Below are 25,934 nucleotides of genomic sequence, written 5' to 3' on the forward strand. Positions count from 1 at the left end.
GGCTGAGCGGCTACTGCACCGCTCAGCGTGCAAGGTCCAGCAGCCAGACGGCCAAGGAACTGATGATGCATCCCAACACGCCTGCGAACGGCTTCTTGAACGATGCTCGCCAATGCATCATCGGCCTTTTGCCCGTGATGTGCTCCATATAGCCGACGCGGCAACACTAGCCTCCGGTTCTGAGAGGGACGTTCGCCTGCATACCACTGCGGCTGCCAGCAACGGCTCCTTATCGGCCAGTGTCACACAAGTCGGTGCTTGGAACGACACCTTGGTACGCACAGGAACGCTAGTGGGTAGACGTTGCTCTGGTTTAAACGGGCGAAACTGCTCGGGTCACAGCGTGACTGCTCGGCATCGATGAGGAAACAAATGCTCGCGCGTTGTGTAGACGTGGCTTTGCAGCGACAAGCAGGTAAAGCGCATGCTGCGGCAGCAACTCCACAAAAAACATACACCTCTGTATCGATATGCGTACATCGGTGTCGCAGGTCTTGCCATTACCCCATAAATCCGACATGACACCGTTGAAACTCCACCGAAAACGGACGCTTATGTGGCAATACTCACAGGTGTTTAGCGAAATACCTCCGATGTTACGGTATCGATCCACTGCATACAGTCAATCAAGTCGTCTTTCGTTGATGTTTCCACGAACGCGAGGAGAAGCAGTGCCTCAACACTGAACGCAACCAGCACTCCATGCGGAGACAAGTGGCCCTGCCCCAATGTTTTAGGTAGATCGCTCGCCCATATGGACTGCTTGGAGAGCCAGAACCCGAAATATGCAGACCCTGCGACCTGCAGAGGTTCACCCAGAAGCCGCACCACTTGAGCACGTTCCCTGACACACGCAAAACGAGCGAGCAGTGCCTGCGTCTCCGCAACATTTACTTCAAGACTGCCGTATTGACCGACAACTTTGGAACTCGGTTCCGTTGGCGGTGTCGAACGCTTGTCGCTTTCCTGACAAGATTCAAGTGTACGCAGCAAGACCAGGCTCCCGCTGACGACGCTCTTCGCATGGACCCGTTTCTGCCAGGTATTGACGCGACCTTGGTACTCCATCGGCGCTTGTATAGTACGCTAGATGCTTTGAGACGATGATGAGGCTTTTCTCAGGTGCTTATTCACACGCTCAGCGGGAAGCGTCGCAAGGAAGCTTCCAGGTAGCAGCGTGCGACGTACCTCCAGAAACTATATTGTTCTGTGTTCGGAACACAGCTCCGTTAGGGCCCTGACCTCGCTCGAAACTAGATTAATTTTCGACAACCATACCGCAATGACTCGTTCACGTGCGCTCAACGAAAACCGAAAGAATAGCTACAGTTTGCGTCTGGAACAAGCGAGTACAACGCAGACTTCGCAGCGCCCGTTAGAGACGCTAGCGGCTGCGCTAGCGCCCAGCCAGCGTCCACCGATGGCAGCATTGCTTGCAGTCGACGACTACTGCTGCTGCTCGCTATGGTGCTAGCGAGCGTCCTCGTTGCACGTCGACGGACGTTTGGCCTCTGGGAACCTCTCCTGCAGCGCCGACCGAAGCGCATAGCCTCGCGCAAGAACGAAAGCGCAAAGCGCCGTTTACTCATACGTCTTCTGCATCCAGCAAGTCCACGTCCTCGACATCGTACTCAGGGAGGTTTTCGATGCCGTGTGCTGACGCGAGGCCCCGTATGACGCGTTCTATTACCAGTCGGTAGGCGTCTGCATCACTCGCTGCGAATAATTTGCTTGTGCATGCGTTCAAATACTCAAGCTGGTACGATTCTGGCGAAGACCAGGCTAGATGCTCGATATACATGAGCATGTAGATGCCGCAATCCATGCCATTTTCCTGCAGCGGTACTTTTGGTTTCAAGAGCGGCAAGTTTTCGCCGTCGAACACGAAGGAATCGCCGCTGCGTTCATCGGCGTCTCGCTGGTCTCCGGCAGTCGATACAGTTCGCAGTGGCGATTCCGGCGAGTCGTGCGCTGCGGCGGGGCGTACACCTCGCAAGTCATCGCCAGCAGTCATCTTTTCTGGATGAGCACTCTGTGGGTGCATGGCAAGGTGCCCAGCCGAGTCCGTGCTCCCAAACTCGGAGTCAGCGGATCGTACTCCAGTGGAGCGCTCCGTACCACCCGCGCTGCAGAGCCGTACCTTTCTGGTTGTACCTACGCCTGTCGAGCACATGGTTGCAGCTCGCACACGCGCATAGGTAGTCAAAAAGCTGCGCACTGATTTGGTCATGCCACCGGGACTCGCGGATCGCATCGAGTCCAGATAGAGGATGCAGGGCTTGTGCCGACACTCGCAATCGAGTTCCGAATGCCAGCCATTGGCGAATGCATCGAGATTACAGACCACTGCCACAGACCAGTGAAATTCATGGTGTATCGGTATGAATAACATTCTCTTCGTGAACAGATCGACACCTCGCGAGATGAACCAGCGCAGCGCAATGTAGTCGTAAAGTTCCTCCGCGAGCGACGCATCCGAACGCGATCGCTGGGGTACGCTGGTGATTTTCTTGTAGAAGAATGTCGACATGAAATGCAATTGTTCCATGCGATACGGTGGAATCCGGTACCGCTCCAGAAACTTGAGCCAGAACTCAATAACGTTATCATTGAGGTAGCCACCCGGCTGGAGAAGGCGCAAATCGCCTAGCGTTATCGAAACGGCACCTGGGTTTTGTTCGGGAAAACGAAACAAATCTCTCTGCTCGGTATCTCCGCTCTCTTTTCGCCGATGAATACGCTTCGAACGACGCTCTGTGCCGGGTGCGGTCTCAAGGTAGTTGTCAACTTGCATTGGTGATTTGCGTTCGCTCGCAGGACCAGAAAGTGTATCCGAGGTAGTCGGTTCATGCGGGCATACCGCAGGCTCCTCTGCGGGTATCTGTACACAATTTGCAGACGGAAGCGGTATCGGAGAGCTCTGATTTTCTCTGGAGCAGTCCACCGCTTGAGGTGAAAGCGATGTACCTTGCGAATGCCCTTCGTCTGACTGCAACAGCCATACATTACAGCCATGCGAATCCATGCGAGCGCCGACGCCTCCTGAAAGGTGGCGAACCATCGTTTGAAAGCTCTTTGCAGGAGACCACTTTGCAGGCTGTGCTGCTGAGGCTTCACTCGAGGACTCGAGCGTGCCAGCTAGTTCTGCTCTATAGCGAGCGCTCGTTGACTCGCATCCCGTAGGCAGTGCACGACTTGCTTTACCGCTCCGGTCACGCATGAGCAGTCTACGGGGCATTCCAAGTCGCAGTCGATCCGCCTGTTCACTGAGCCGTTCACCCGCCGGCGGCTGCAAGGGTAAGCCCTCAGCACCATCCTCCTTCGATTGGTGACAAACACTTCGGATAATTGCTCTTCGCAGCTCTGTTTTCTTGTACGTTCTCTTGTGACAGCTCGCGTCTGAGGCGATCTCGCTGAGAACGACTCGCTCAGCGGAGCTCTCGATTTCACCGTGACTGTGCAGCGTTTTACTCGTACCGGGCGCTCGTGAGTTGGGCTCCATGCACTCGAGCACGAGCCGCTGCTCTAGAGATCGCGAGGTGAAAGTACGGCCGGCCGCGGTGTGCTTCCCCAGCGGAATGCCTGCTGATATACGAAGAGGCCAACTTGAAATGGTGCGCGCGGATTCGAGTCGGCTCCAGACCCCTGGTGTTTATCCATCAAGTTTAGATGAGCACTTGCGAGGATTACTCGCATAGGAGCTGTGCATCGCTATGATTATAAACGGCCCAATAGGGCATGTATGCTGGGCAGAAGTGCGGCCAACGCGTCGACGCGCTCACTAATGCAATAACAGTCACTGGTCACAGGTGATAGCGATAGCACGCTGTATGGCATCGGCAACGACCCAGGACAGCTGGTCAGTGCTCTTGTTTTGAAACTTAGACCTCTTAGCAGCTATTTGATGATGCGCTGTTCGGCATGCTCCTAAAGGCAAGTCGCGATTCGGGACGCCGTGCGGCAGACCTCGTGTCTCGGCGCTCGACGTTCACGGATGCGTCCACTCGGTGCGACGTGTTTCAGTTTAACGGAGAAGGGTGTGTGAAGAGGTTGTTGCCGCGTTGTTTGTCGTGTGCTGTGCAAGATACTCTTCACCATAAGCAGGTGTCAGGCATTCATCCATCGATATCGCAACGAGTGAAGCCAAAAGATCCGGAATTTTCGATGAACACATGAAAGATCTGTCGGGGGCGTTCTCTCTCTAGAAGCGGTGAAGCTTGCTGGTCGCCCATCGAGGCACCAGTTACCAGCCCTTGAACGCATCGCAGCTGAGTTGCCCTGAAGAGCTCCTGCAACACAGAGCAAACGAACATGCTTTCGATTCATACCCGCAAGGTCTTCATATGGTCATTGACTAGGCACTTTCGACAAGTGCCAGTGAGCGCCATATGAGGCTACCGAAGGGTGTTCGGCTCGATCATGTGCTCCAGCGATGGCTTTGTGCACGTTGTTCGCAACTTTGCTGAGAGTCTTTCCGCAGAGAGCCCCGCGGCAAAACAATACGCTTATATGGCCAAGCGCGTACTGCACTGAGAGCTCCAGGGCAGCACGGCTCCTTCGGACACGCTGCGTGATGCGCTGGCGTCTATCTGGCTGAGGATGCACATTCACGACAGGCGCGTAGGTCTGGCTCGAGTGCCGGCGAGTCAGCACCTCCCGGTCTACGGTTACCGACACCAAACGGGGGCACGCAGTATCACCAGGTGAAGCGCTCTTGCTCAGAGCACTGCACCGCACTATTCAGTTCCGAACGAAACATGATCTGTACGCTCCACCGGCGCCTTTGCTTGATTCCGAAAGACACCTCGCAGCAGTACAGCTCCGCAAGGCATTGTCGCAACCATCAGCCGCCTCTACTATGAAGTGACATACGATTTTCGCTCCTATATAAAAGTTTCCATGACGGTACTCGAACAGAATCGGGCACTCTTTGCACCAAACTTAAAGGTACGTGATACTCGAGTAGAATCGGGCACTCTTCGCACCAAGCCTAGAGGCTCCTGGTACTCGAGTAGACTCGGGCACTCTTTGCACCAAGCCTAGAGGCTCCTGGTACTCGAATAGACTCGGGCACTCTTTGCATCAAGTCTAGAGGCTCCTGTTACTCGAGTAGACCCGGGCACTCTTCGCACCAAGCCTAGAGGCTCCTGATACTCGAGTAGACCCGGGCACTCTTCGCACCAAGCCTAGAGGCTCCTGATACTCGAGTAGACACGGGCACTCTTTGCACAAAGCCTAGAGGCTCTACAGCGGGAATTCGCCGACTGCGAGTTACCGCGTCGAACGACGGCGCTCGCAAATTCCTATCATCCGCCGTCGCTATACTAGCTTTATTGCTAGAGTGTCATCCTTCGTTTTCACGAGAACTCGTAACACTTTAGGTATTGAGTTCCTAGTGAATCTTCTTGCCGACGTGAAGAAGCCACTGAAGAGGAATTGTGAACCAGTGTGTGTGCCGGTTTCGGGTGTAACGCAGCTGGCGCTGTAGCATCGTGTACCTGTTCGGTAGAGAAGGTGAGCAGCGCTGCGCGTGGCGGCTGCTCGGCTGCAGCGGCACATCATGGAATCATCGGTACCAAGTGAGAGTCCTAAGTTGGTCATTGGCGTCCTGGAACTTCAGGGCGACTTTTTTGAGCATGAGCGCTTGTTGGAAAAGTGTGGGGTTTCTACCAAGGGAATTCGGCAGCGTCGGCATCTACTTGATGAAAACGGAAAAATTCTCGTGGACGGTCTCGTTATACCTGGCGGTGAAAGCACCACGATCGGAAAGCTGTTAGTGGAGCTTGATATGCTAGATGTGATTCGCACAGCGGTTGCACCGCCTCACTGTTTGCCGGTTCTTGGTACCTGCGCCGGTTGTATCCTCCTCGCGCGGCGGATCAGAACGTTCGACGATCAACCGCGAATAGGGTGTCTGGAAGTCGAAGTGGAGCGAAATGCATACGGGCCCCAAATCGAGTCCTTTGAGTGCCAGGTTCAAAATGTGCAGGTATTTGGCGAAGAGCCTCTGCGAGCGGTCTTGATCCGGGCGCCGGTCATTACCCGAGTTCTGGATTCGGCGCGGGTGCAGGTGCTTGCGTCGTTCCGGGACACTCCGATAGTCGTTCAGCAGGATCACATACTAGCGTGCACTTTTCACCCTGAATTGACGGGCGATACACGTATCCATCGCAGATTTATCGAGATCGTGAAACAGAACATAGCCGTGGAAAGGCGCCTGAACTGAGCGCCGCGGCTTCGGCCCTGCTCTATCCCGGACCGGAGCGTTCATGGCGACAACTGCACAGAATTCGACATCCGTATGCACGTTTGTGCTGAGGCCTCAACACGCAAGTCTAGGATCGCTCGGATTTTTGGACACTTCCGTCTCGGTGTGAAGCTGATCGAGCGTTTGTCATCCCGTGCCCGGCGAGCAGCGTAGCCTGCTTATGGGGCTCGTGGATGCGCTGGCATGTTAGACCTGTGATGCTCGCAACGCAGCATGGAAGGATACATGCTGAGTGGAGAGCTTTCACGATCCATTCGGCCCGAAAATTGGCCTCCAACCACGAAGTGCTGGAGCAAGGCGCACTCGCTTTAGGGTCGGATCGGCACCTGCTGCTCCACCCTCGTAATCGCATCATCTCCGACGGCTGAGTGTACAGCCAAATCTGCAGCAAAATATCTGTGAGTGTCGTGCCTTTCTATAGAACTGTTTTATCTTGATTATCGTCTCGGATAACGAACGCTAACCTTGCCGATAGTGTTCGCGTCCCTGGAGCCTATGGCAGTGCCTAGACAGCTGTGCATAGGAGTCAGCAACGCTTGGTTGCCTGCGAGATGTCGCATGGATTCTTCCCCGACGATGCTATGATCCCGTTAGAGATCTAATGTGAGTGTGTGTCTCAGACGCCGACGTGTCATTCAAGAAAGCTGAACGATACTCCTGCATCAAGTACGTCACTGAATGCTTAAAATGCACAGATGCGCTATTGGGGCTGTGAATTTCGCACAAGAATACTCGACCGATACGCCTGCAGCAAGTACGCTAGCAAATATCCCAGAGAATGCACAGTTGCGTTTCACGCATTTGCGCAGGGGATATCGAGACGGTGCGATGTATGGTACTGCGAGCGTTACGTCTTCTGAATGTACAGTGCCGTATACATCCCGGGATTCGCGCTACCCTTTCGTATGGGTCCTGCTCCCTGCAGCCCAGGAGCAGCAGCTGGTGCTCGGGATCCGGTGCAGTACGTCGCCAGCCGCGCTCATATCGGAGCTGAGAGGATGACGCGATTTCTTTAACGTGTATAGCGCCGTCCATTTATATCAGCAGAACATGGAGTGGGGCAGGTCGATTGACTTGCTGCTCGGATGTACACAAAAAAAGACGGGTTTCTTCCTGCTGCCGTCAACATCACCATATCCAGACTTTGTCTCCGACTATTTCCGTATCCTCGCTTGTGTTCCGTTTTAAATGAGCCGCTGAGCTTGCTCGTCTCAAACTCGATTGTCGGCAGTCAATGGATGTTGATGGCAGTTTGTTCAAGACCCGATTTCGCTGTTCCCACTGCGGCTGTCGACGTATTCCAAAGACAGGCGAAAGCTCCGACCGAAGCCTCGCTTGCTATTTTCATCTTCTTCGTATAGAGCCGCGCTGTGCTCCTGGCATCGTCGATACCTGGCTGTGGTCTGGTGCCGTCTGGTGCCCAGCACGCTCCCTACTCCTCCTCCGAGAGCCGCCCAGTGGCGCACGAATACTTGCATCATCGAGCGCTGCATGCCCTCGACGAGTACCCAAGGATACCGTCGATGCCCTCGTCCGTAACCGCCGGCATTGCCGTACACTGTGATCACGTGCTTGTTCTTTGCGATCCCAGCGGCACGTAATCCGACCGATACACGTGCGAGCGAACGCTCTCCCTTTCGATCGATGATTCGTGGAACGCGATGTTGTACGTGACGAACCGAGCACCGAAAGAGGAGCCCTGGCAACAGGTCAAGTCGCGATACGTTGATCCGTGTACGCTCCTCGCTTGTGCAGAGCAGTGACGCTCGATCCACCGGCAGCGGTACCTCCGATGACTCGAGTCCCGGTCCAAGATACTTGTCTATGCAGCCTGGAGAGACGGGATCGTCTCGGGACGTATCCCGTCGGGGGCGTCACCTCGGTGCAGCGTCCCGCTTCGTCGATCGCGATCGAGACAGGAGGATTTGCTTTTCGAACGGAATCGGCTATTGGACGCGAGCGTTGCACTGAACTTGCGATAAGATCTTGTGAGGCAGTCGTGCGCAGGCGACGTCGAGTATCTATCATTGTCCATCAATCGACCGGAATCACAGCGCCCGCGATTCTCCATGAGATACCCAGACAGGGATCTTGAAGAGTGTACGGTACGGGGATGCTGCACATCAGCACAGGAGCACACTGGAGGCTCGTACATATCCATTGCTTAATGATATCGGATCTTTTACGAACGCATCTTCGATGACACTCCGCGAATCATTTTGACTCCAGCAACGCAACGAATTCCATCCGCAAGTATTCTTCGAATATATCACTCGGAAAAGACGCCCCCGCATCCTAGAACTAGGTATCGATCCGAATGCTCGTGTTGCTGCACTTCGAATGTCGAGGTCCTCTATGTCTAGAACCAGTTCGGAAAGAAGCCTCAGCGCAGGAACAGAATGAGCAGCTCTGTGATCCATTTCAATCCGAGACAGGTGCAAAAGCAGAGCGTGCACGATGATGCGATACCACACATTCCATTGCTGCCTGCATGCAGAACATACGTGGAACAGTCATGGCATCAACATGGAGGCTACCGTTGACGCTGACTATCAAGCCAGCGCCAGATACCTGCCGCCACACTCCCGATGACGGAGTGCATGGAAGCGGAGATCGCTGCGGGCACTGCAACCTGGGGGTCTGCGAAATGTGCCTGGGCGAGCGCTGCCCCCAGACCCGAGTTCTGCATGCACACCTCAATCGCAACCGCTCGATTGATTTGCTTATCCCGGAAACGCAGAAATGATACGACGTATCCAAGAACGAGTCCAAGGCCATGTAGGAGTAAGAGTGCGAAGAAAAGTCGCAAACCACCGGTGCGAATCGCATCCACGCTTCCTGAAATGATGGAGGCATTGATGAGCACAACGCCAGCCACAGAGACTAGTGGAAACCAAGGCAATAGCCGCTGGATGACAGCTCTCGTTCGGGGTATCGCATTCAAAAGCATGCCCACTGCCAACGGTAGGAACACGACCTGGACCATAGACAAGAACATACCACAGGCATCAACAGGCATCATGGTTCCTGCCATCACTTTCATGAGGAGCGGTGTGAGGATTACGGCCGCTTGCGTCGTCGTTGCCGTCATGAGGACGCTAAGCGCCACGTTAGCTCCTGCCAGGTAACAGACCAGGTTCGACGCGGTGCCTCCTGGGCAAGACGACACCAGCAGCATACCAACGGCGTACGGTGTTGGTAGCCCCAGGTGCCGGGAAAGCATCCAGCCGAGCAGCGGCATGATGGAGTATTGCGCGAGCGCGCCCCAGAGCACTACATCAGGAACACGCAAAACTGCGACAAAATCATCGACAGATAATGTCAAACCCATTGCCAACATGATGACCGACAACGTAGGAGATATGTACTCGCGTTTGAAGAAAGCGAAAACGCTGGGGCAGGTTGCCGCGGTGATGGACCCCAGAATCACGTACAGTGGAAAGAGGTTCGTCAACAGGCCGAGAACGCGTTCCGATCGCGAGGTCATCCTCAGGTGCCGGCCCTGAGTGGTCTCTCGCATAACTGGGGGTCTTTCACGCCCTGGACAAGGCGCTTGCCGGTACGCGTGCTGCCCCAGTGTTCGCCAGCTGCTGAAACCCCCACCTCTACAGCAGTCATCCCGCCCAAGTCCGCAAAGCCGCTGCGTCCGCCAGCGCTTACTTGAATCAGTTGCTGGCTGCAGGTACGAAGCAGCGCGACTTCGTCGACAGCTATGCTCCGCTGTCGTCTGCAGTACAGCCGTCTTGATGCACAAGACGAAACAGCAGCCGCCGGTGCCTCGCCAGGAACCACGACAGACCTTGTGTGAGACCATGCAAACCCCAGATCTAAAGACTCGTCCTAGCAAGGTCCTAGAGGCGTCTCGTGAGCCGCTCAGCAGAAGCTGCCGAGCTGCGCTTCTGTGGATATTGCCATTGCGGATACGTGGATGCGATATGTGGCTGCCGCGCTCGAGTTGCAGTCTACAACAGTGGGCGCTCGGCTGCTTGCAGAACAGTACCAACATGGACTGGGAATGGAACGTGGTTCAAGTTCCGTTGGAGAAGTCTGTTGAAGGACAAGTGACGGCTTGGCGATGCTTGTTCTATGGGCGGCCGACCAGGCCAGAGCACGTGAGCAGCTTTGTCTGGCGATGCCTGACACAGGGACGACTGCCGACGGCACTGCTCGAAGAGGACACCGCTGCGACGCACAACGCTCAGCTGTGTGGTGCTTCGACCCAAAAGCGACAACACGACGGGAGCCATGCGATAGCTGACGCCTGCAACGGGCAGTCCGTGACGGAGCTACTGCGTTTGGTGCTGGTATTCTGGAACTTGCCGATGGGAACGCGGCGAGAGGACCTGGAAGAGGCCTGCTCGAGTGCGGGCCCAGTGCGTTGGGCCTTTATTGAGCACAGCGATAGCGCAGAGACAAAGTTTAAGACGGAGAACGTCCTCGAGAAAGAGAAGGCGTTTCGCATACGGCCAAATAGTGCGGTCGGAGAGCCAGCGGTCGTTCGTGGGTATGTGTGTTTCGAGAGCCCAGAGGATGCACAGCGGACTCTGAACTCACCAGACGAGCTTAAGCTATCCGCTTTATCGCGCCGGACGATTCCCAAGCTGAAACAGTTTCTTCCGGTTCAGCTGCGAGGCGCGCTGGAGGTCAATAGTTTCCCCCACTGGGCCTGGTTGCGATTCAAACATGACCACCTTGCGGATATCCGCGGCCTCGAGGCAACGTGCGATCGCATCATGGCAGCATATGAGCAACAAGTACGTAAGATACAGCGAGATCAGGAGCGGAAACGATGCTTGGTCGACGAGGATGGCTTTACGCTGGTAGTTCCGCGGACGCACAAACAGCAGCACGTGAACAACGACGACAAGCGCTCTCGTTCTGGTAATGCGAACCCGCTATATGCAGGTGCTCCGCAGAACTCGCGAGGCGAGTCAGTGATCGAAAATGTATCGGAAACGAAAGCTGCCCCGGTCGGGTTTTATCGATTCCAACGGGATGAGCTGAAGAAGCGAGAGCTCGCCGAGTTGCGGGCGCAGTTTGAGCGCGACCGACACCGCTTGCACAGCCTGCGAGCAACCCGACAAACCTTCTTGAGTTGATCGACAAGGTCCGTGGTTCGCTGTATCATCAACCAAACACACGATATATATATATAGGGATAGTGCTGGATCGCTTGCGGGCAGGCAGCATGCTGCTCGTCGCACCGCGTGGTCAGTGCCCCAGGCGAGTGCACTGCCGCTCACGCAACGGGCCCGGTGAAGCGCCTCTGTCACGAACCGGCAGCCGCGAGCGGGAGCCAGCACCGCTTTTGTGTCATTGACGCTGCAGTGTCCATAAAAGAAAAGTCCGAAAGAACGCGATCAGAGCGACGGCATGTTTTCCACGTGCTGCGCAGTAATCTAGAGCGCGGCCGGCTCCGAAGCAGCACCCGGCGAAGGCGGCTCTTCGGAAGCGCTCGGTGTGCTCTTGCCTCGCTTCATCAGCGCACGCGCTCCCAGCCCGATAACTAGCCAGGAACCTAGGACAATCGCTGCTTTCTGACACTCACAATACGATGCAAAGTCGGTCTTGTTTTTAACCTCACTCCAGGGCGTGTGGCCTGAGTGCCAACGCTGCTGTCGTCCGCTCGTAACCAGCCCTGAGTTACGGACGGGACGCATTGCCCGAGCCGCACGCACGAGACCTAACATGTTCAACAGAAGATCGTGGTGAAGCCTGCTTTGAGGTACGAAATCGGAGTTTCCCAGGCTAGCTCTGCACGATGACAGCGTCGCGCGTGCGTAAACGCCGAACAAGAGCCGCGAGCGAGATGCCCGAGGCCCGCGACCAACGACCTGCGTCCAGCGTCGGGTAAGGACTTTACGCTGCGGCTGCTGCTGCTTGTGGAGATGTTTACAAAACAACCGGTATCGCAGGCGTTAGCGTCGCTTACTTTATTGGATTCGAGTGACATTAATACACACAAAGAAGAAGCAAAGGGCAACGAAGCGTGCTTTTCTAGTTCATCATCGTCGTTGTCGTCAACTTCATCGACCGCAACGGAGCTTCGTGACTTGCACGACGATGCGCACACCGATGTCGTTGCGAGGCTCGACCAAAGGCCGCTTTCGGAGAACGGCGACTGCGAGTCAGATGCTGATTCTAGTGCTGGCGTCGGGGAGTCTCGCGAAACACGGACGCTTCCGCGAACGCCGCACGAGGTTCTGTACTCGGAGCTGGACCCGCCAGTGGCTCCCGATTCGAGCTTGATACGCCCCGATCACTCGCTCAAGTCCGTTGGGTCGATTCTAGCGTTCATCGACGGGCTGGTGGTCGTGCAGAGCGCACTGGAACTCGCGCCCCAAGTCAGGGCGAGTCTGGGCGAGGACTCACTATTTTGTTTCGAGGATCGCCAGCCGCTGGGTTTCGTGTTCGAGGTGTTCGGATCGGTGCAACGCCCAATGTATATCCTGCGCGTAGATGCACGGGATACAGCGCTGTGCAGTAAAATACGGGTAGGATGCGCGGTTTACTACGTGGAGGAACTTCTCAGGCCGCTTGAGCTTGAAAAGAATGCGAAACGTGGCTGTGACGCATGTGACGAATTCGGTGAAGAGCTCCACAGCTCCGACCTGGAGTTCTCGGACGATGACGAGGAAGCTCGGGCGCGGAGCCGGCGGCGACGCCAAGTCACCCAGACGCCGCTCCTCCGCAGCAGCGGCAGCAGCAGCCTCCAGGGACGGCAATCCAGTCCATTTCGGAACCGCGTCTGGTCGCAGCGCCAACGCGGACGTGCTGCAGCGTCATCGGCGATGACCAGCACTGCGCCTACATCATCTGGCGCTCGTGATCCACGGTCGATGCCGCGGCAGCGAGCAGCAGAAACGCAAGTCGAGTCTGCAGCGCTCCGAGGACAAGCCTCGCGACGTGGTCACGGACGGCACGCCGCGGTTCGCCAGGAACGTGCACTGCAGTTCCGTTGATGACGGATCGCACCACACGCTCAAATACGTAGAGGATGCCTGTGAGAAAAGATGCTTGCTATGAAGCATCCGAGGGAAAACGTGCACTGCAGTTCCGTTGATGACGGATCGCACCACAGATTCAAATACTACGTAGAGGATGCCTGTGGGAAAAGATGCTAGATATGAAGCATCTGACGGAAAAAACCCAGTGTCTCTGTGCAGACAAGCACCCTGGAGAGACACCGGTTTCGACGAGGTGGGGTCTGCGCAATCGGATCCGCATGGAACTGCGTCGTCGCAGTGCAAACCTTCACGGTTTGGATGAGGTATTCACGTGCGCGTTTCCCGGATGATGTCCAGTAATGTACATATTGTGCTCGTTTCGTTTTTTGACCCCGCTTCGACAGCGACGTGCGTGCCGATGCGCACGGACCCCATGAGTGACCTGCATGGCCATGGTCAGTTCAAGCGCGCTCCAATAGGTCTACATTGAATCCGGTTCATTGGTGGACTAAAAAGGATACAGTATCTGTGGGCGGCCTGAGCAGGCACCGCTGAGGCCCTGGACCCGAACTCTCAGGCAGTGATGATGTGAACGGCCTCGAGGGCGCGCAGGAGCTTGCGCGCGATGAACGTCGGTATCGCGCACTGCGTGCGTGAAGATTGCGTGGCTGCGGCAACAACGCTTGAGACGCATTGACGTTTCCAGGAGGAAGCATCAGCAGAAACGATTCCTTTCAGAAACGAATGAGAGGCGTCTCTTTGGTCGCGCTTCACCGCGGCGTCCAATGTTGCTTGCGCCGAGCTATGATTCTTTGCAGCGTACGCACGACTGGCGGGGTGGTGCTGGTGCAGCAAAACAGGCACAGAGGATGCCTGGGTTCATGGCAAATGTACTTGTCATTGGGATCGATTCCCGGGTCAGAAACGCGACACTCTTGTTTTGGCGTCGTGCCCGAGAGGTGTCTCTAGGAGCAGGAACACTCGGATGAGCTGGGTCCACAGCGTCTGCGTTGCCGCATACAGTGTCAACTGCGCAGGGCTAGTCCCCTGGCACCGAGAAACGCCAGGACGGACGTCTTGTGCAAGAAGCGGACCGGTAGGACGAGCGCATGCAGCAGCCGCGGATACGCCTGCTTGGGCGCCACCGAAAGGCGCGACCTGTGCACCCTCGTGATGCACGGATTTCGCCACGAATGGGCGCCCAGGTGATGCCGGGCACCCGCTCATGAGCTTAGTGTTGCGTCATTGCGGGAAGCGCGGGCCCAGGTGCTCGCTGTGTCGTCACAATGGTGCCGGGCGCCCGCGGATACCGGTAGTTGTGCGTCCTTGCGGGATGCACGGGCCCAGGTCTTCTCAGGTGATGGAGCGTTCTGCAAGCCAATCTTCACCCTTGCGGTTTACCAACACGTATACCCTGCATCCGCCAGGACAATCGCGCCAGTCATTAGACTGGAGGCATCGGATGCGAGGAACAGAACCACGGACGCTACCTCTTCGGGACGACCTACCCGATGTGTTGGCGTCATATCAATCCATATCTTGTAAAAGGAATCATCGCTTAGCTGTTGGCGAATCAGCGGCGTCTCGATATACGTCGGGGCGACGGCATTGACGCGGACCCCGCGGGTCGCCCATTCAGCAGCCAGGGACCTCGTCAGATGATGTACGGCCGCTTTGGTCACGTTGTAAGCGGTCTGCAACTGCGGACGGTTGGCAATCTCTCCGGACATGGATCCGATATTCACGATACACCCTTGTCCTCGTTCAAGCATGCGACGCCCAAAACTTCGACAACAATAAAAAACGCCATCGACATTGACCTTCATGTGACGGTGCCAGTGCTCATCGGTCATATGTTCGGTCGCCTGTCCCATGATGTTAATGCCAGCATTATTCACGAGAATATCGATTTGACCGTGCTCTTTCTGAATGCGCTCCGCAGCCGTCTCAACTGCGGCCGGGTCTGTGACGTCGACCTGCACGCCTGACGCCAAAATGCCCCGACTCTGCAGGTACTTGAGCGCTTGGTCAATTCGCTCGGGAACGAGCTCGGCAAGGACGACTTTGGCGCCAGCTTCACCCAGCGCCTCTGCACAGCAAAGTCCAATACCTTGGCCACCGCCGGTTATGACTGCTACACGTCCATCTAGACGGTACTTCTCGAGGTACATAGAGGGGAAACGGGTTAGATCACTTGGTTAATTCAAGCACAAAAGGCACCTGCTGTGACTACGATTTCTCAACACTCACACTTGACAAAGCGCTGAGCTTGGTTGATGCGTTTGCACGGCGCCTGATACCCAGTGAACACGCACAACCTCACGCAAGCGTTCTGCTCGCAGAGACGCTCATACAGCCCGGGGTCACCGCGTTACCGATCGCTGCGGCGAGATGCATGCGCCTCGACATCGATGCGTGCGTGCGTGCGTGCGTGCGTGCGTGCGTGCGTGCGTGCGTGCGTGCGTGCGTGCGTGCGTGCGTGCGGTTGACACGGCGTCCAGTTCCATGCATCGATTCTAGGTACCACTTATATCAGCAGAACATGCAGTGGGGCAGGTCGATTGACTTGCTGCTCGGATGTACACAAAAAAAGACGGGTTTCTTCCTGCTGCCGTCAACATCACCATATCCAGCCTTTGTCTCCGACTATTTCCGTATCCTCGCTTGTGTTCCGTTTTAAATGAGCCGCTGAGCTTGCTCGTCTCAAACTCGATTGTCGGCAGTCAATGGATGTTGATGGCAGTTTGTTCAAGACCCGATTTCGCTGTTCCCACTGCGGCTGTCGACGTATTCCAAAGACAGGCGAAAGCTCCGACCGAAGCCTCGCTTGCTATTTTCATCTTCTTCGTATAGAGCCGCGCTGTGCTCCTGGCATCGTCGATACCTGGCTGTGGTCTGGTGCCGTCCGGTGCCCAGCACGCTCTCTACTCCTCCTCCGAGAGCCGCCCAGTGGCGCACGAATACGTGCATCATCGAGCGCTGCATGCCCTCGACGAGTACCCAAGGATACCGTCGATGCCCTCGTCCGTAACCGCCGGCATTGCCGTACACTGTGATCACGCGCTTGTTCTTTGCGATCCCAGCGGCACGTAATCCGACCGATACACGTGCGAGCGAACGCTCTCCCTTTCGATCGATGATTCGTGGAACGCGATGTTGTACGTGACGAACCGAGCACCGAAAGAGGAGCCCTGGCAACAGGTCAAGTCGCGATACGTTGATCCGTGTACGCTCCTCGCTTGTGCCGAGCAGTGACGCTCGATCCACCGGCAGCGGTACCTCCGATGACTCGAGTCCCGGTCCAAGATACTTGTCTATGCAGCCTGGAGAGACGGGATCGTCTCGGGACGTATCCCGTCAGGGGCGTCACCTTGGTGCAGCGTCCCGCTTCGTCGATCGCTATCGAGACAGGAGGATTTGCTTTTCGAACGGAATCGACTATTGGACGCGAGCGTTGCACTGAACTTGCGATAAGATCTTTTGTGGCAGTCGTGCGCAGGCGACGTCGAGTATCTATCATTGTCCATCAATCGACCGGAATCACAGCGCCCGCGATTCTCCATGAAATACCCAGACAGGGATCTTGAAGAGTGTACGGTACGGGGATGCTGCACATCAGCACAGGAGCACACTGGAGGCTCGTACATATCCATTGCTTAATGATATCGGATATTTTACGAACGCATCTTCGATGACACTCCGCGAATCATTTTGACTCCAGCAACGCAACGAATTCCATCCGCAAGTATTCTTCGAATATATCACTCGGAAAAGACGCCCCCGCATCCTAGAACTAGGTATGGATCCGAATGCTCGTGTTGCTGCACTTTGAAATTAGAGCCTGTTCATCAAAAGAAAAAGTTCGCAAGAAAACCGAAAAAAAGAGCCGCAGCGCCATCGGTAGCATATGCCTTTTCCCATCTGACACTGGTGGCGTGTGCCGAGTAGTACTCGACTGCTCGCTTGCGCTCACACACTGGACACGTCGAGCTCTGGTTAGGCATATTCCGCGTCGAAGAATGACCTTTCTTCAAGCTCCAGTCACGTTTTCAAAGGCGCGTCCGCGACCTTGTCGGGGGTTTGTGTCACCACATCCTGAGTATACTCGGAACGCGAGTCGTTTCTCTCAACGAGTTCCGTTGGAACGTCGACGTTGCCGCGTGCATACCGTGCTTCGACTCGAGCTGTCGGGTGACGCTTTCGACAAATTTGGAGACAGCTGTAGAGAGACACCTGCTATAACTGCAACGCCGGGCGAGCAGCGTGAGTCGGGGAGTTTTCGCGAGCGCTACGCTTCGCGCCTGCCTGCGTGGCTCCTCACCCGCCTCGAGTCGGTCGGTTTTCACCGTTATACGCCTATCCAGAAAGCAGCATTGGACCATTTTCTGGGTACAGACGAGTCAGCACAAGGCGAAGAGCGCGCCAGGGACGCTGTCGTTTTCGGAGAAACCGGCTCCGGCAAGACTCTGGCATACCTCATTCCGCTGCTGGCCACCGTGAAGCCTACCCGTTCAGCAGTGCAAGGCCTCGTGATTGTCCCTACTCCGGAACTCGCTGTGCAGGTATATCGCGTTGCTCGCCGTCTTGCTGTGGGATACCTAGCCACGACAGCACCTGCATCGTCGTCAGTGCCACGGCGCGACCGTTTCCTTATAGGCATTGCACTCAACGAGGCTAGTGTCGATCGACAACGTCGCTTCTTTCGGAACGCACCGCCGAGAATCCTCATCGGCATCGCGGACCGCATTGAGGCTCTTGCGAGATCCAACAAGCTCCGTCTGCACTCCGTCCGCATGGCCGTTATAGACGAGGTTGATGTGAGCGTCGGGGAGCCCGCCTACCGGGCAAGCCTTCACGCGCTCCTGAACGTGTACTGCATGTCGAGGATCGAGGGACGGCGCACCACAGTGTTCGTTTCGGCAACGATCCCCCAGTATCGACATTTCATGGACTATGCACGCCAGCAGGGATGGATGGATGGCGACATCAAAATCCTCGCAACAAAGTCGAGTCCCATGGACGCCGCACCGCAGGTGCAAGCCGTCCATGCCGCGACTCTCCGGGCCAACGCAGAGGAAACGCCCGCTTCACCGAACGGCCTGGAGTTGGCGTTGCAGCGCACGAACGCTCCAGGCGTCGCACAACTACCCGAACGAATCGAACATTTTTATGTCATCTGCACCGAATCGCGAAAAAAGTTGAAAGCGCTTGCTTTCCTTCTCGAAAGGGAACGCCCTTCGCTTACCCAGGTCATCATTTTTTGCAGTGAATCACGAAATCTTGACCAGATTGCGAACTATATCCATGTACAGGGTCTTTTTACGGAATCCGAAGTTGCAGTGTTGTCGACAGCGCTTCCGCTGCGACGCCGACGACTCGCTCTGGAGCGCTTTCGCTGCGGCGAGGTCCGAGCGCTTTTCTCCACCGATCTGGCGTCACGCGGTTTGGACATACCCGAAACGAGTCATGTGATCAACTTTGACTTACCCGAGACCGCAGAGCAGTATGCCCATCGAGTAGGACGCACGGGAAGACTCGGTCGGCGGGGTCGCGCGATCTCGATAATCGTCCCTGGGGAACGATTCGTGCTTCAGCGCTATAGCAATCGCTTCCGCATCGATTTCACGGATTGGACCCAAACTTCCCAGAGCTGACAGCGCAGCATACTAGAGTTAATATCCGTTTGGGCACGACGCCGTCAATGTGGCGTTTCCTCTTCAACGAGGCACACGAGAAGCGCCATGCGATAACCGTTGCCCTACGCGCAACTGGAGCGGAACCGTAATTCTCATGCATAAGCCGTCGACGAATACCCAAGGCAGCGGCGTCATAATAGATGAACGCTGAACCTATCCCGTTCGACGCTTACAGTGCATCTAGACGGAGCACCGTAACGGACACTTGCATGCCGTCCGTGGCGTCCTCCGAGGTGACTTGTGGACTCGTGCGCGCCGCCGTCTCTGGGACCTCGGCAGCTGCTTCCGTCAGCAGGCGCTCTATGGCCTCATCGGAGAACGTCTTGGATGCGTTCTCGTCGTCAATGCTCAGTCGCACACCGTGGCGAACGAGTCCGCGCATGGTGGCCCGCGACAGCGTCTCACGATGGGTCGCGATCCACTGGAGAATCCGCGGTAGCGGTGCCAGATGGAGCTGGATGAACTGACAGAGCTCACTTGCGTACGGGAGCGGATGGAAACCCAGCACTTCTTCCAGATTACCGATAAGGGTCTTGGCATCTACCAGCGCCTGGCTCACGCATTGAATGTCTACACTGGTGACGGGAATCTGTGCGATGCCGTCCTGAACGGCAACAAGTACGCCAAAAACGCAGGCGCGCCACAATGGCTCCTCGGCATGCGCCGGTAGTCCTCGGGATTCGTGCAGCATGCGCAAACGAGCCGTTATCTGGGCTACATATGGACTAGCCCGCGAAACGGAGACCGCATCCTCATTCCCGCCTGCAGAGGCTTCTCCAAGCGTTTCATGCACAGCGCCTTCTGCCGACGGTGAGACCGGGCTCTGTCCCTGGGTAATAGACTGCCACCAGGGTGCCTTTTTCTGTTTCAACTGTTGAACGACGTTGCGCGTGATCTCTGCGGTATCCACGAGCGCCGGTGCCAGGGAACGGTACAATGCCAGTTGCAGCGCATCGGCGAGGCCACGTAGCTGGTTCGCTCTACCAAGAGCCTCGGCGACAAACGCGTTTCGCCATCGGCTTTCCGGTCGGTATGCAACCTGTGTTTGTTCCTGAAAGGTGGCCGCTGTCTCCAGAGTCAGCGCAGCGACCTGTCCTATGGTCCAGGCCGACTCCACAGCGCAACAAAACTTGCTCAAATTGAGTTCCGACCGCGGTCGTTGGAGCGCTGTTGACGACGCTGCACTGGATCCCGGTTCATGTAGAAAGTGTGCCAAAAGTGCTCGCTGGTACGCACTCAGTGCTGGCCGCAAGCTTTCATACTTTTCCAGTTGAACGAGACTACCGCCTAGAATACCCGTTGCCATGAAGCACGGCGCGTAGACGACACCGAGCAGGTACATCGCAAAAAGTGCGATTTGCTGAATCGCTTCCGCAAATAGACCAGCTGGGGCAACATTTGCATATTCAGATGGTGCATACAGCATCGATGCGAGCGTGCCAATGCATTCGATCCCAAATACCGATGCGCCCGTAAATGTATAGTCGTCGGGTATAGAATAACCCTCATCACGATGCAAGCGCTCCCAGATAATAGACAGGAGATCTTCAACGCGCAAAGAGGCTAGCTCGTGGGTAAGCACCTTCACCACGAGGCACGAATCCGGATCCGCATCTGGTACTGCATACCAGGCGCGAATCGTCTCCCAGTAAGAACGCCAAGTCTCCGGTACAAAGCGATTCTGATCGAGCTGCATCTGGTTGCGCGTGTCAGTATTTCCCAGCGACTGAACGCTGATTGCTTGCCAGTCATTGGGAGTCGCAAATATCTCCATGAAGCGCGACTCAATATCACGTTTGAACAGATCAATATAACTCTTGAGGAGAGGCTTCACGATATTCTCGTGGATCGTAGCGAGCGGCAACGTGCGCTGCTTCCTCTGTCGAGTACCACGCAGGAGGCGTTCTGCATTCAGCTCCAAACTCGATGTGCGCACTACCGAGCCGTTCGGGCTTGCAGTAACCATTGAATGCTTCCTTGGTGCAGTCGCATCGAAGCTATAGATACCAGCGGCGCGTCCATCAGCGTCTTCCGGGAAGTGATCATCGGCTGCAATGGATATCCACTGTGTCTCCAGAGCGTGCAGCACCAGTTGGGAGCGCCAAAGCTCCGCCAGCGTCACTACAGGATAGGTATCGTGTTCAGCGACAAGCTGATTCGCCATGAAATCGCAGTCCGCGTCGAGTCGAGCTTGCAGTGCCTCCCAAACGATGCTTCGAAATCGTTTGCTGATCCTGGGGTGTTCGAAAAGCTGTCGCACTGGGTAACAGATTGCTGAGAGAAATCCAGCCCAGCAGTCTAGAAACTCCCACGGATTCCGTGGTCTCGAGGCCAGTTCCCCACCAGATGGAGCGGTGTTGCTTGGCACATGTTGCGATTTTGGCGTCCGTGGTGCCAACGCGTTGGCATGGGCGCCTGCAGCCTGCCATACGTTCGTAAAGCTCGCAAGCAACGGCGACGCCACCGCAGCCTCTCTTTTGGATAACTCGTTTAAAGTCGCACCGGAGGCTTGCCTCCATTGTGCGCATTCGAGCGCCCTTGCACGAATCTCGGCAAGCACATGCTCCAAGGCATATGCGAAACGCTCGGCTAGGACCAACTCAGCGCCGAGATTCTCATAGGCGTTCCAGACGGCCTGGAATACTTCCGCATCGAACTTGCAACAGAGACCCTGCACCTGCTCGAACATGCACTGAAGCGATCGAGCGGCAAGGTCCATGAACACGTCTGAGAAATCTCTAAATATTCTTCCCTTTCGAACGACAGATCCAAGTTCTCTACGGAGAAGGCTCGAACGATACAGCAGATCGAATGACTTGCAAAGACGATTCGCTTCATCATACTGATGCAGACGCAGCGCATCTCGCACTTCGTCTAAGAGCTGCTGCATCCGTCGAATAGTTTCAAGACTCTGTACAACCGAACGCAGAAATGAACGCTTGCTTACTTTGCGTTCGAATAGCTCTTCTGATACGTGCAGTTCTTTTCTTGAGCGACGAATAAGGTTCGAGTTTTCAGAAAGCGTCCCGAGTGCTTTCGACAAAGCGTCCGACACCAAATCCAGTGCGAGCGTTCGCTGCGCAACAGCTTCCGGGCCGGCCCGCAGTCGGACGTAGCGATTACTTCCCAAAGCCTGCGCTTGGTAGAGATGAGCCGTGTAACAGTCCAGCTGCTCGGTTGCTCGACCTAACTCATCAATGGCTTCGGTAAGGGCGCTCAAATTGATTATCATTTTGCCATCAGCTCGTCGTCGAGATGCACGCATTAGAGCCTCCTGCAGCAAACTCGACGGTGTAACGCTTTCAATGACTTTGAGCTCGGACGCTTTTTCGTTGGACTCCTTGGCGCCGGCAGCGGCAACGGCACGTTCCACCGTGCTCAAGGAGACGTGCAACGACTTGAGCTGACGAAAAGACAGCTTTTTCGTGCCTCTCTCCGAACTTGCTGCTTGTCGGTTGCCGTCCTCGGTCGTGTCACTGTGGCGAGGCCGTTCGGGAACGACGGCAGCCGCTGTCGCTCGGGACTGGTTTTGCCGTGCATTGTAAGCGCGGCAAGTGCTCTCGTACTCAGAATTACAGTGCGAAAACGAGCCAGTGCCTACCGTGGAGCTGCCTGAACCGCCAACGGATCCTAACAAACGTAACTCTTTCGCCAGAGGTTCGAACGGGCGTCCCGCAATGTGAAGCTGCTCTGCTGAGAACGAGCGACCGACCCGGAGCCCCCGGGAGTGGCGTGTTTTTTCGGAGTTCCACGAACCAACGTGCTCACCGGTTTCACGGGGCCGTTCGTGAAGAGATTCCATCAAAAGGTAGCATAATCAAGTCGGCACAGCACGCACCAACAACGCCTTTCGAAAGAGAAACGTTGTCACCGGGCGTGTATAGTAGTGGCGAGTGACCTGCCCTAGACAAGAAGTCTCCAACTGAGGTGCAGACGCCTCTCCGTCTTTTTGGACCGGCCACCCACCACTTCTTCAAACTTTTTCTCATATAGTTCTACTTTGAGAGGTTTTCCAATAAAATTCTCTCGTATCAGCTCTGGAGGTCTATTCTCCAGCACCGCCTATTTCCTTACATTGATAGCGGCGTTAAAGTCTCGGTTCACGAATTCCATACGTTTCTTGCCATCACTGGTTGTACTTATTAGTGCAAGTAGTCCACGAACTTTCGCTCTCATTTCCATTTGCTCTTCCGTCAGCGGTCCGTACCATTTCATATCCTCAGGGCTCCTCTGGCACTGTTCCATCTCGACCCCCTGAAGTGTGCATCCCGGTTCATGGTGTGGATAAGACGTTCGAAACTCATCAACAGGTATCGTGACAAAACGCCGTGCGCACTCCTAGTACGTTCTTGTCTTTGGAGCTGGAGTAGTCCCTTTTTGGATCTTCCAGCGCCCTGCTCTGTATGCTACTACGAGCCTCCGACTTTGATCCTCTTTGAGGGCGCTCAGTTGATTGAAAAAGTTCGCGAACGCCCGCCGCTTACCGCAATATAAATTCATTCGCAAAAGAGCCCAACTGGGATTTGTATACTCCTCCCACAGTGCATCCCAATGAGGAACACGTACATTCATGAACTTCCGAAAAGCTTGTAAGCCCGCTCCTCGGCTCGTCACCTCGCTCAAAGCTTCCAGGTGATCCTTCATTCCTGAATTCCACGTAACAATTTTCTTCCTCACATTCATTATACCGGATTCTCGATAGTATCTCGCTCTCGAGAACCTCAATAGACGCAAGTCTTTCTGACGTAAGTTGCCGTCAATGCCGTCTTCCCCACATTTGAGTGCGGCGATGGTAACGATATTCGTGTTCCCGGGGTCCGCGCCAACGACCAAGTCGTTATCTTGCACTTTCTGTGTCGCAGGACCCGCCTGCTTCTCATCTTCATTCTTCGTCGCGGGCGGAGCTGGACGATCTGTCTTCAAGCGCCGATTGTGCACACTCAAGGCTACTCCATCGGTTTCGATCATCCCAGCGAATACCTTTTGTTTGCTGACTTTGAGACGTTTGAAATCGAAGATATTCTTCCAGTACTTCTCCCGGTTTTCGCCGGAGAATCCCTCCTTGCTGACACCGAACTCGGGACTGATCTCGCTAATGATGCCGTAAAGGATTCTGGACTCGATAGTAACAAAATGTGACTTGATGTTGCACATTGGAACCACGTTGAAGCGCTTCCCCATTAGGAACGCCTTCCGTCTCTCCCACTCTTCATTTTTTCCCTCAATCAGCTTCATCTCCGCCTTGCGCTCGAGTTCTCGACTCAGCGACACGAAATACCGCAGGATAAAGGGATGCCATCCTTTTCATAATTGATACCCTTTTTTGTGGATGCATCAGCCCCAGAACCGCACGGTGCTCTTGAATAGCCGCACAGATCACAGAAGCTTTATTCTCTCCCTCGCATGATGTCTTCTTGTGGACGAATTCCATTTCCTGTTCATTCTTACTATCGTTCGTGATGCTATCGATGATGGCCCATATCCTTTTGCGAGAGAGGCCCGGGTACAGCGCAAAGATGAAGCCTATCATGAAGCGTTTGAGGTTCATAGTCATATGGTTCTTCCGGTACGTGAGGTACTTCGTCGCTCCGTAGGTGTAAATATCCCGGTTACCCATGTATCGAGTACCCTCGACGCGGAATTCCACGAAATTTTCGTAGAGGGCGTGCACTGGCTCATTATCCCTCCGCGCCTGCCGTGTACCAACCATCAGGTGGCGAACGAAGGTCTTGTTGAAAATTCCTCCGGAACCTCGACTGTTTTGATTTCCGTCGCGTTGCGATACATCTCCTTCACCAAATGCATTAGCCCTTACGAAGCGTGTATAATACTCATGGATTACGAATCGACACGGTTTCCGATGGCTTCTCGCATCTTCTCCTTATACGGATCTTTAATATGTCCAAGAAGACAGGCTTTCACGACCATCTCGTCGTACTGTCGTCTTTCTTGCAGTCTTCGACGTAAGGCCTCCCCCTTTTGCCTCTTTTCCGCTTCCTTTTCCTCTCGACTTGGCACTGTTTCTTGTTTTTTTTTTCTGGCAGCCGGCGACAATTGGTCCCCATGATCGTCGACTTGATTTTTCAATTCTTTCCTTTTTAATTTTTGAATATGAACGCTCTTTGAAAGCCTCTACTATAACCAGCAAAAAATCACTTAAAAACTTTTGTTTGAGGTTTGAAACACAATCGAATTGAAAAACTATACTTTGCTACGACTTTAACGCAAAGACCACTTGTAAGTTACAGCAACGCGCTGATGATCTGGATCTCATTCCCCGTCAACGGCGACGTACACATCGTGAAAGCCTGATATGGAGGTGCGTGTATCGACCGTGCTTAATAGAAAAGAACAAAAACAAACAATTGACTAGCAATTCGATGATATTTTCGTTCAACTCTCATGGTATATGTTAAAAGGAGGAAAAACTTTCCATGTTGTCGAAAGCTTACGATCTAGGCGGAAGGTCCCGCGACCCTGACGCCTTTGCCGGGCTCGCGCTTGGTGCCCCCAACAATGACTGGTGCTTTGGTTAGATATGAGCAGCTCGTACACAACACACTTTATTCTGGGACTAGGAGCGGGTAGACTGCCTCTGGGCGTCGCACTGGTCGGGTTGCTCTCCTTGCACATCGCTTCGCGCTGCTCCAAAAGGTACGTCTTTCTGCGCAGTTTGCATGCTCCGAGAATGACAATGTATCCCGACTCCGCGTCGAATGGACTACGCCTCGAGCCGACGCCCTCAGCTGGTATAGCAAAGCAGTTCTATCTCCATGCTGGATGCGCACCAGCCGTAAAAGCGCTTTGGCGGGTGCATCAAGGCAGGTACTCGGCGTCAGAATAGAACGTACAAAAGGACCGGTACATCCGAAAGGAAGTGCAAGTGATGAAACTTGGAGGTAGGGTGCAGCATGATAATCGATTTTCCAATTATCAATATCCGTCCCGCAATCTGGGATCATCCGTGGTCAACGTAAGCGGTTTGTCATTGGAAACAAAATCAACGCAAAAGACGCCATTGGG

General features: G+C 55.0%; 8 protein-coding genes and 1 non-coding gene across 9 annotated transcripts, besides 5 other annotated features; 4 read left to right on the forward strand and 5 right to left on the reverse strand.

Moving 5' to 3' along the window:
• Positions 1 to 1,374: part of a sequence feature (possible transcribed region) that runs on past the window's edge.
• Positions 889 to 2,499: a sequence feature (possible transcribed region).
• Positions 1,586 to 3,502, reverse strand: CYME_CMR366C (hypothetical protein, conserved; the record flags this gene model as incomplete). The annotated part of the gene is made up of 1 exon (XM_005538540.1): positions 1,586 to 3,502. One exon carries the CDS (start codon positions 3,500 to 3,502, stop codon positions 1,586 to 1,588), a length of 1,917 nt encoding a protein of 638 aa, XP_005538597.1.
• Positions 3,503 to 3,612: 110 nt separating this feature from the next.
• On the reverse strand, positions 3,613 to 5,246 carry CYME_CMR367T. Its single transcript, XR_002461633.1, has one exon. It is a non-coding gene; the product is annotated as a hypothetical transcript (transcript).
• A 314-nt stretch (positions 5,247 to 5,560) lies between these two features.
• Positions 5,561 to 6,226, forward strand: CYME_CMR368C (unknown amidotransferase; the record flags this gene model as incomplete). Its single annotated transcript, XM_005538541.1, has 1 exon — positions 5,561 to 6,226. The coding sequence occupies one exon, from the start codon at positions 5,561 to 5,563 to the stop codon at positions 6,224 to 6,226; it is 666 nt and encodes a 221-aa protein (XP_005538598.1).
• A 671-nt stretch (positions 6,227 to 6,897) lies between these two features.
• Positions 6,898 to 7,132: a sequence feature (possible transcribed region).
• Positions 7,133 to 8,801: 1,669 nt separating this feature from the next.
• On the reverse strand, positions 8,802 to 10,082 carry CYME_CMR370C (probable sodium-dependent transporter; the record flags this gene model as incomplete). Its single annotated transcript, XM_005538542.1, has 1 exon — positions 8,802 to 10,082. The coding sequence occupies one exon, from the start codon at positions 10,080 to 10,082 to the stop codon at positions 8,802 to 8,804; it is 1,281 nt and encodes a 426-aa protein (XP_005538599.1).
• Positions 10,015 to 11,367, forward strand: CYME_CMR371C (similar to rRNA processing protein 7; the record flags this gene model as incomplete). Its single annotated transcript, XM_005538543.1, has 1 exon — positions 10,015 to 11,367. One exon carries the CDS (start codon positions 10,015 to 10,017, stop codon positions 11,365 to 11,367), a length of 1,353 nt encoding a protein of 450 aa, XP_005538600.1.
• Positions 11,368 to 11,607: 240 nt separating this feature from the next.
• Positions 11,608 to 12,070: a sequence feature (possible transcribed region).
• Positions 12,071 to 12,156: 86 nt separating this feature from the next.
• Positions 12,157 to 13,230, forward strand: CYME_CMR372C (hypothetical protein, conserved; the record flags this gene model as incomplete). The annotated part of the gene is made up of 1 exon (XM_005538544.1): positions 12,157 to 13,230. The coding sequence occupies one exon, from the start codon at positions 12,157 to 12,159 to the stop codon at positions 13,228 to 13,230; it is 1,074 nt and encodes a 357-aa protein (XP_005538601.1).
• A 1,382-nt stretch (positions 13,231 to 14,612) lies between these two features.
• On the reverse strand, positions 14,613 to 15,386 carry CYME_CMR373C (2,3-dihydro-2,3-dihydroxybenzoate dehydrogenase; the record flags this gene model as incomplete). The annotated part of the gene is made up of 1 exon (XM_005538545.1): positions 14,613 to 15,386. One exon carries the CDS (start codon positions 15,384 to 15,386, stop codon positions 14,613 to 14,615), a length of 774 nt encoding a protein of 257 aa, XP_005538602.1.
• A 1,638-nt stretch (positions 15,387 to 17,024) lies between these two features.
• Positions 17,025 to 18,869, forward strand: CYME_CMR374C (similar to RNA helicase with DEAD motif; the record flags this gene model as incomplete). Its single annotated transcript, XM_005538546.1, has 1 exon — positions 17,025 to 18,869. The coding sequence occupies one exon, from the start codon at positions 17,025 to 17,027 to the stop codon at positions 18,867 to 18,869; it is 1,845 nt and encodes a 614-aa protein (XP_005538603.1).
• A 211-nt stretch (positions 18,870 to 19,080) lies between these two features.
• On the reverse strand, positions 19,081 to 22,713 carry CYME_CMR375C (hypothetical protein; the record flags this gene model as incomplete). Its single annotated transcript, XM_005538547.1, has 1 exon — positions 19,081 to 22,713. One exon carries the CDS (start codon positions 22,711 to 22,713, stop codon positions 19,081 to 19,083), a length of 3,633 nt encoding a protein of 1,210 aa, XP_005538604.1.
• Positions 22,714 to 22,753: 40 nt separating this feature from the next.
• Positions 22,754 to 25,100: a sequence feature (repetitive element).
• Positions 25,101 to 25,934: the final 834 nt, after the last annotated feature.

Source organism: Cyanidioschyzon merolae, chromosome 18 (genome assembly GCF_000091205.1).
Source record: "Cyanidioschyzon merolae strain 10D DNA, chromosome 18, complete genome".
Taxonomy (NCBI): domain Eukaryota; phylum Rhodophyta; class Bangiophyceae; order Cyanidiales; family Cyanidiaceae; genus Cyanidioschyzon; species Cyanidioschyzon merolae.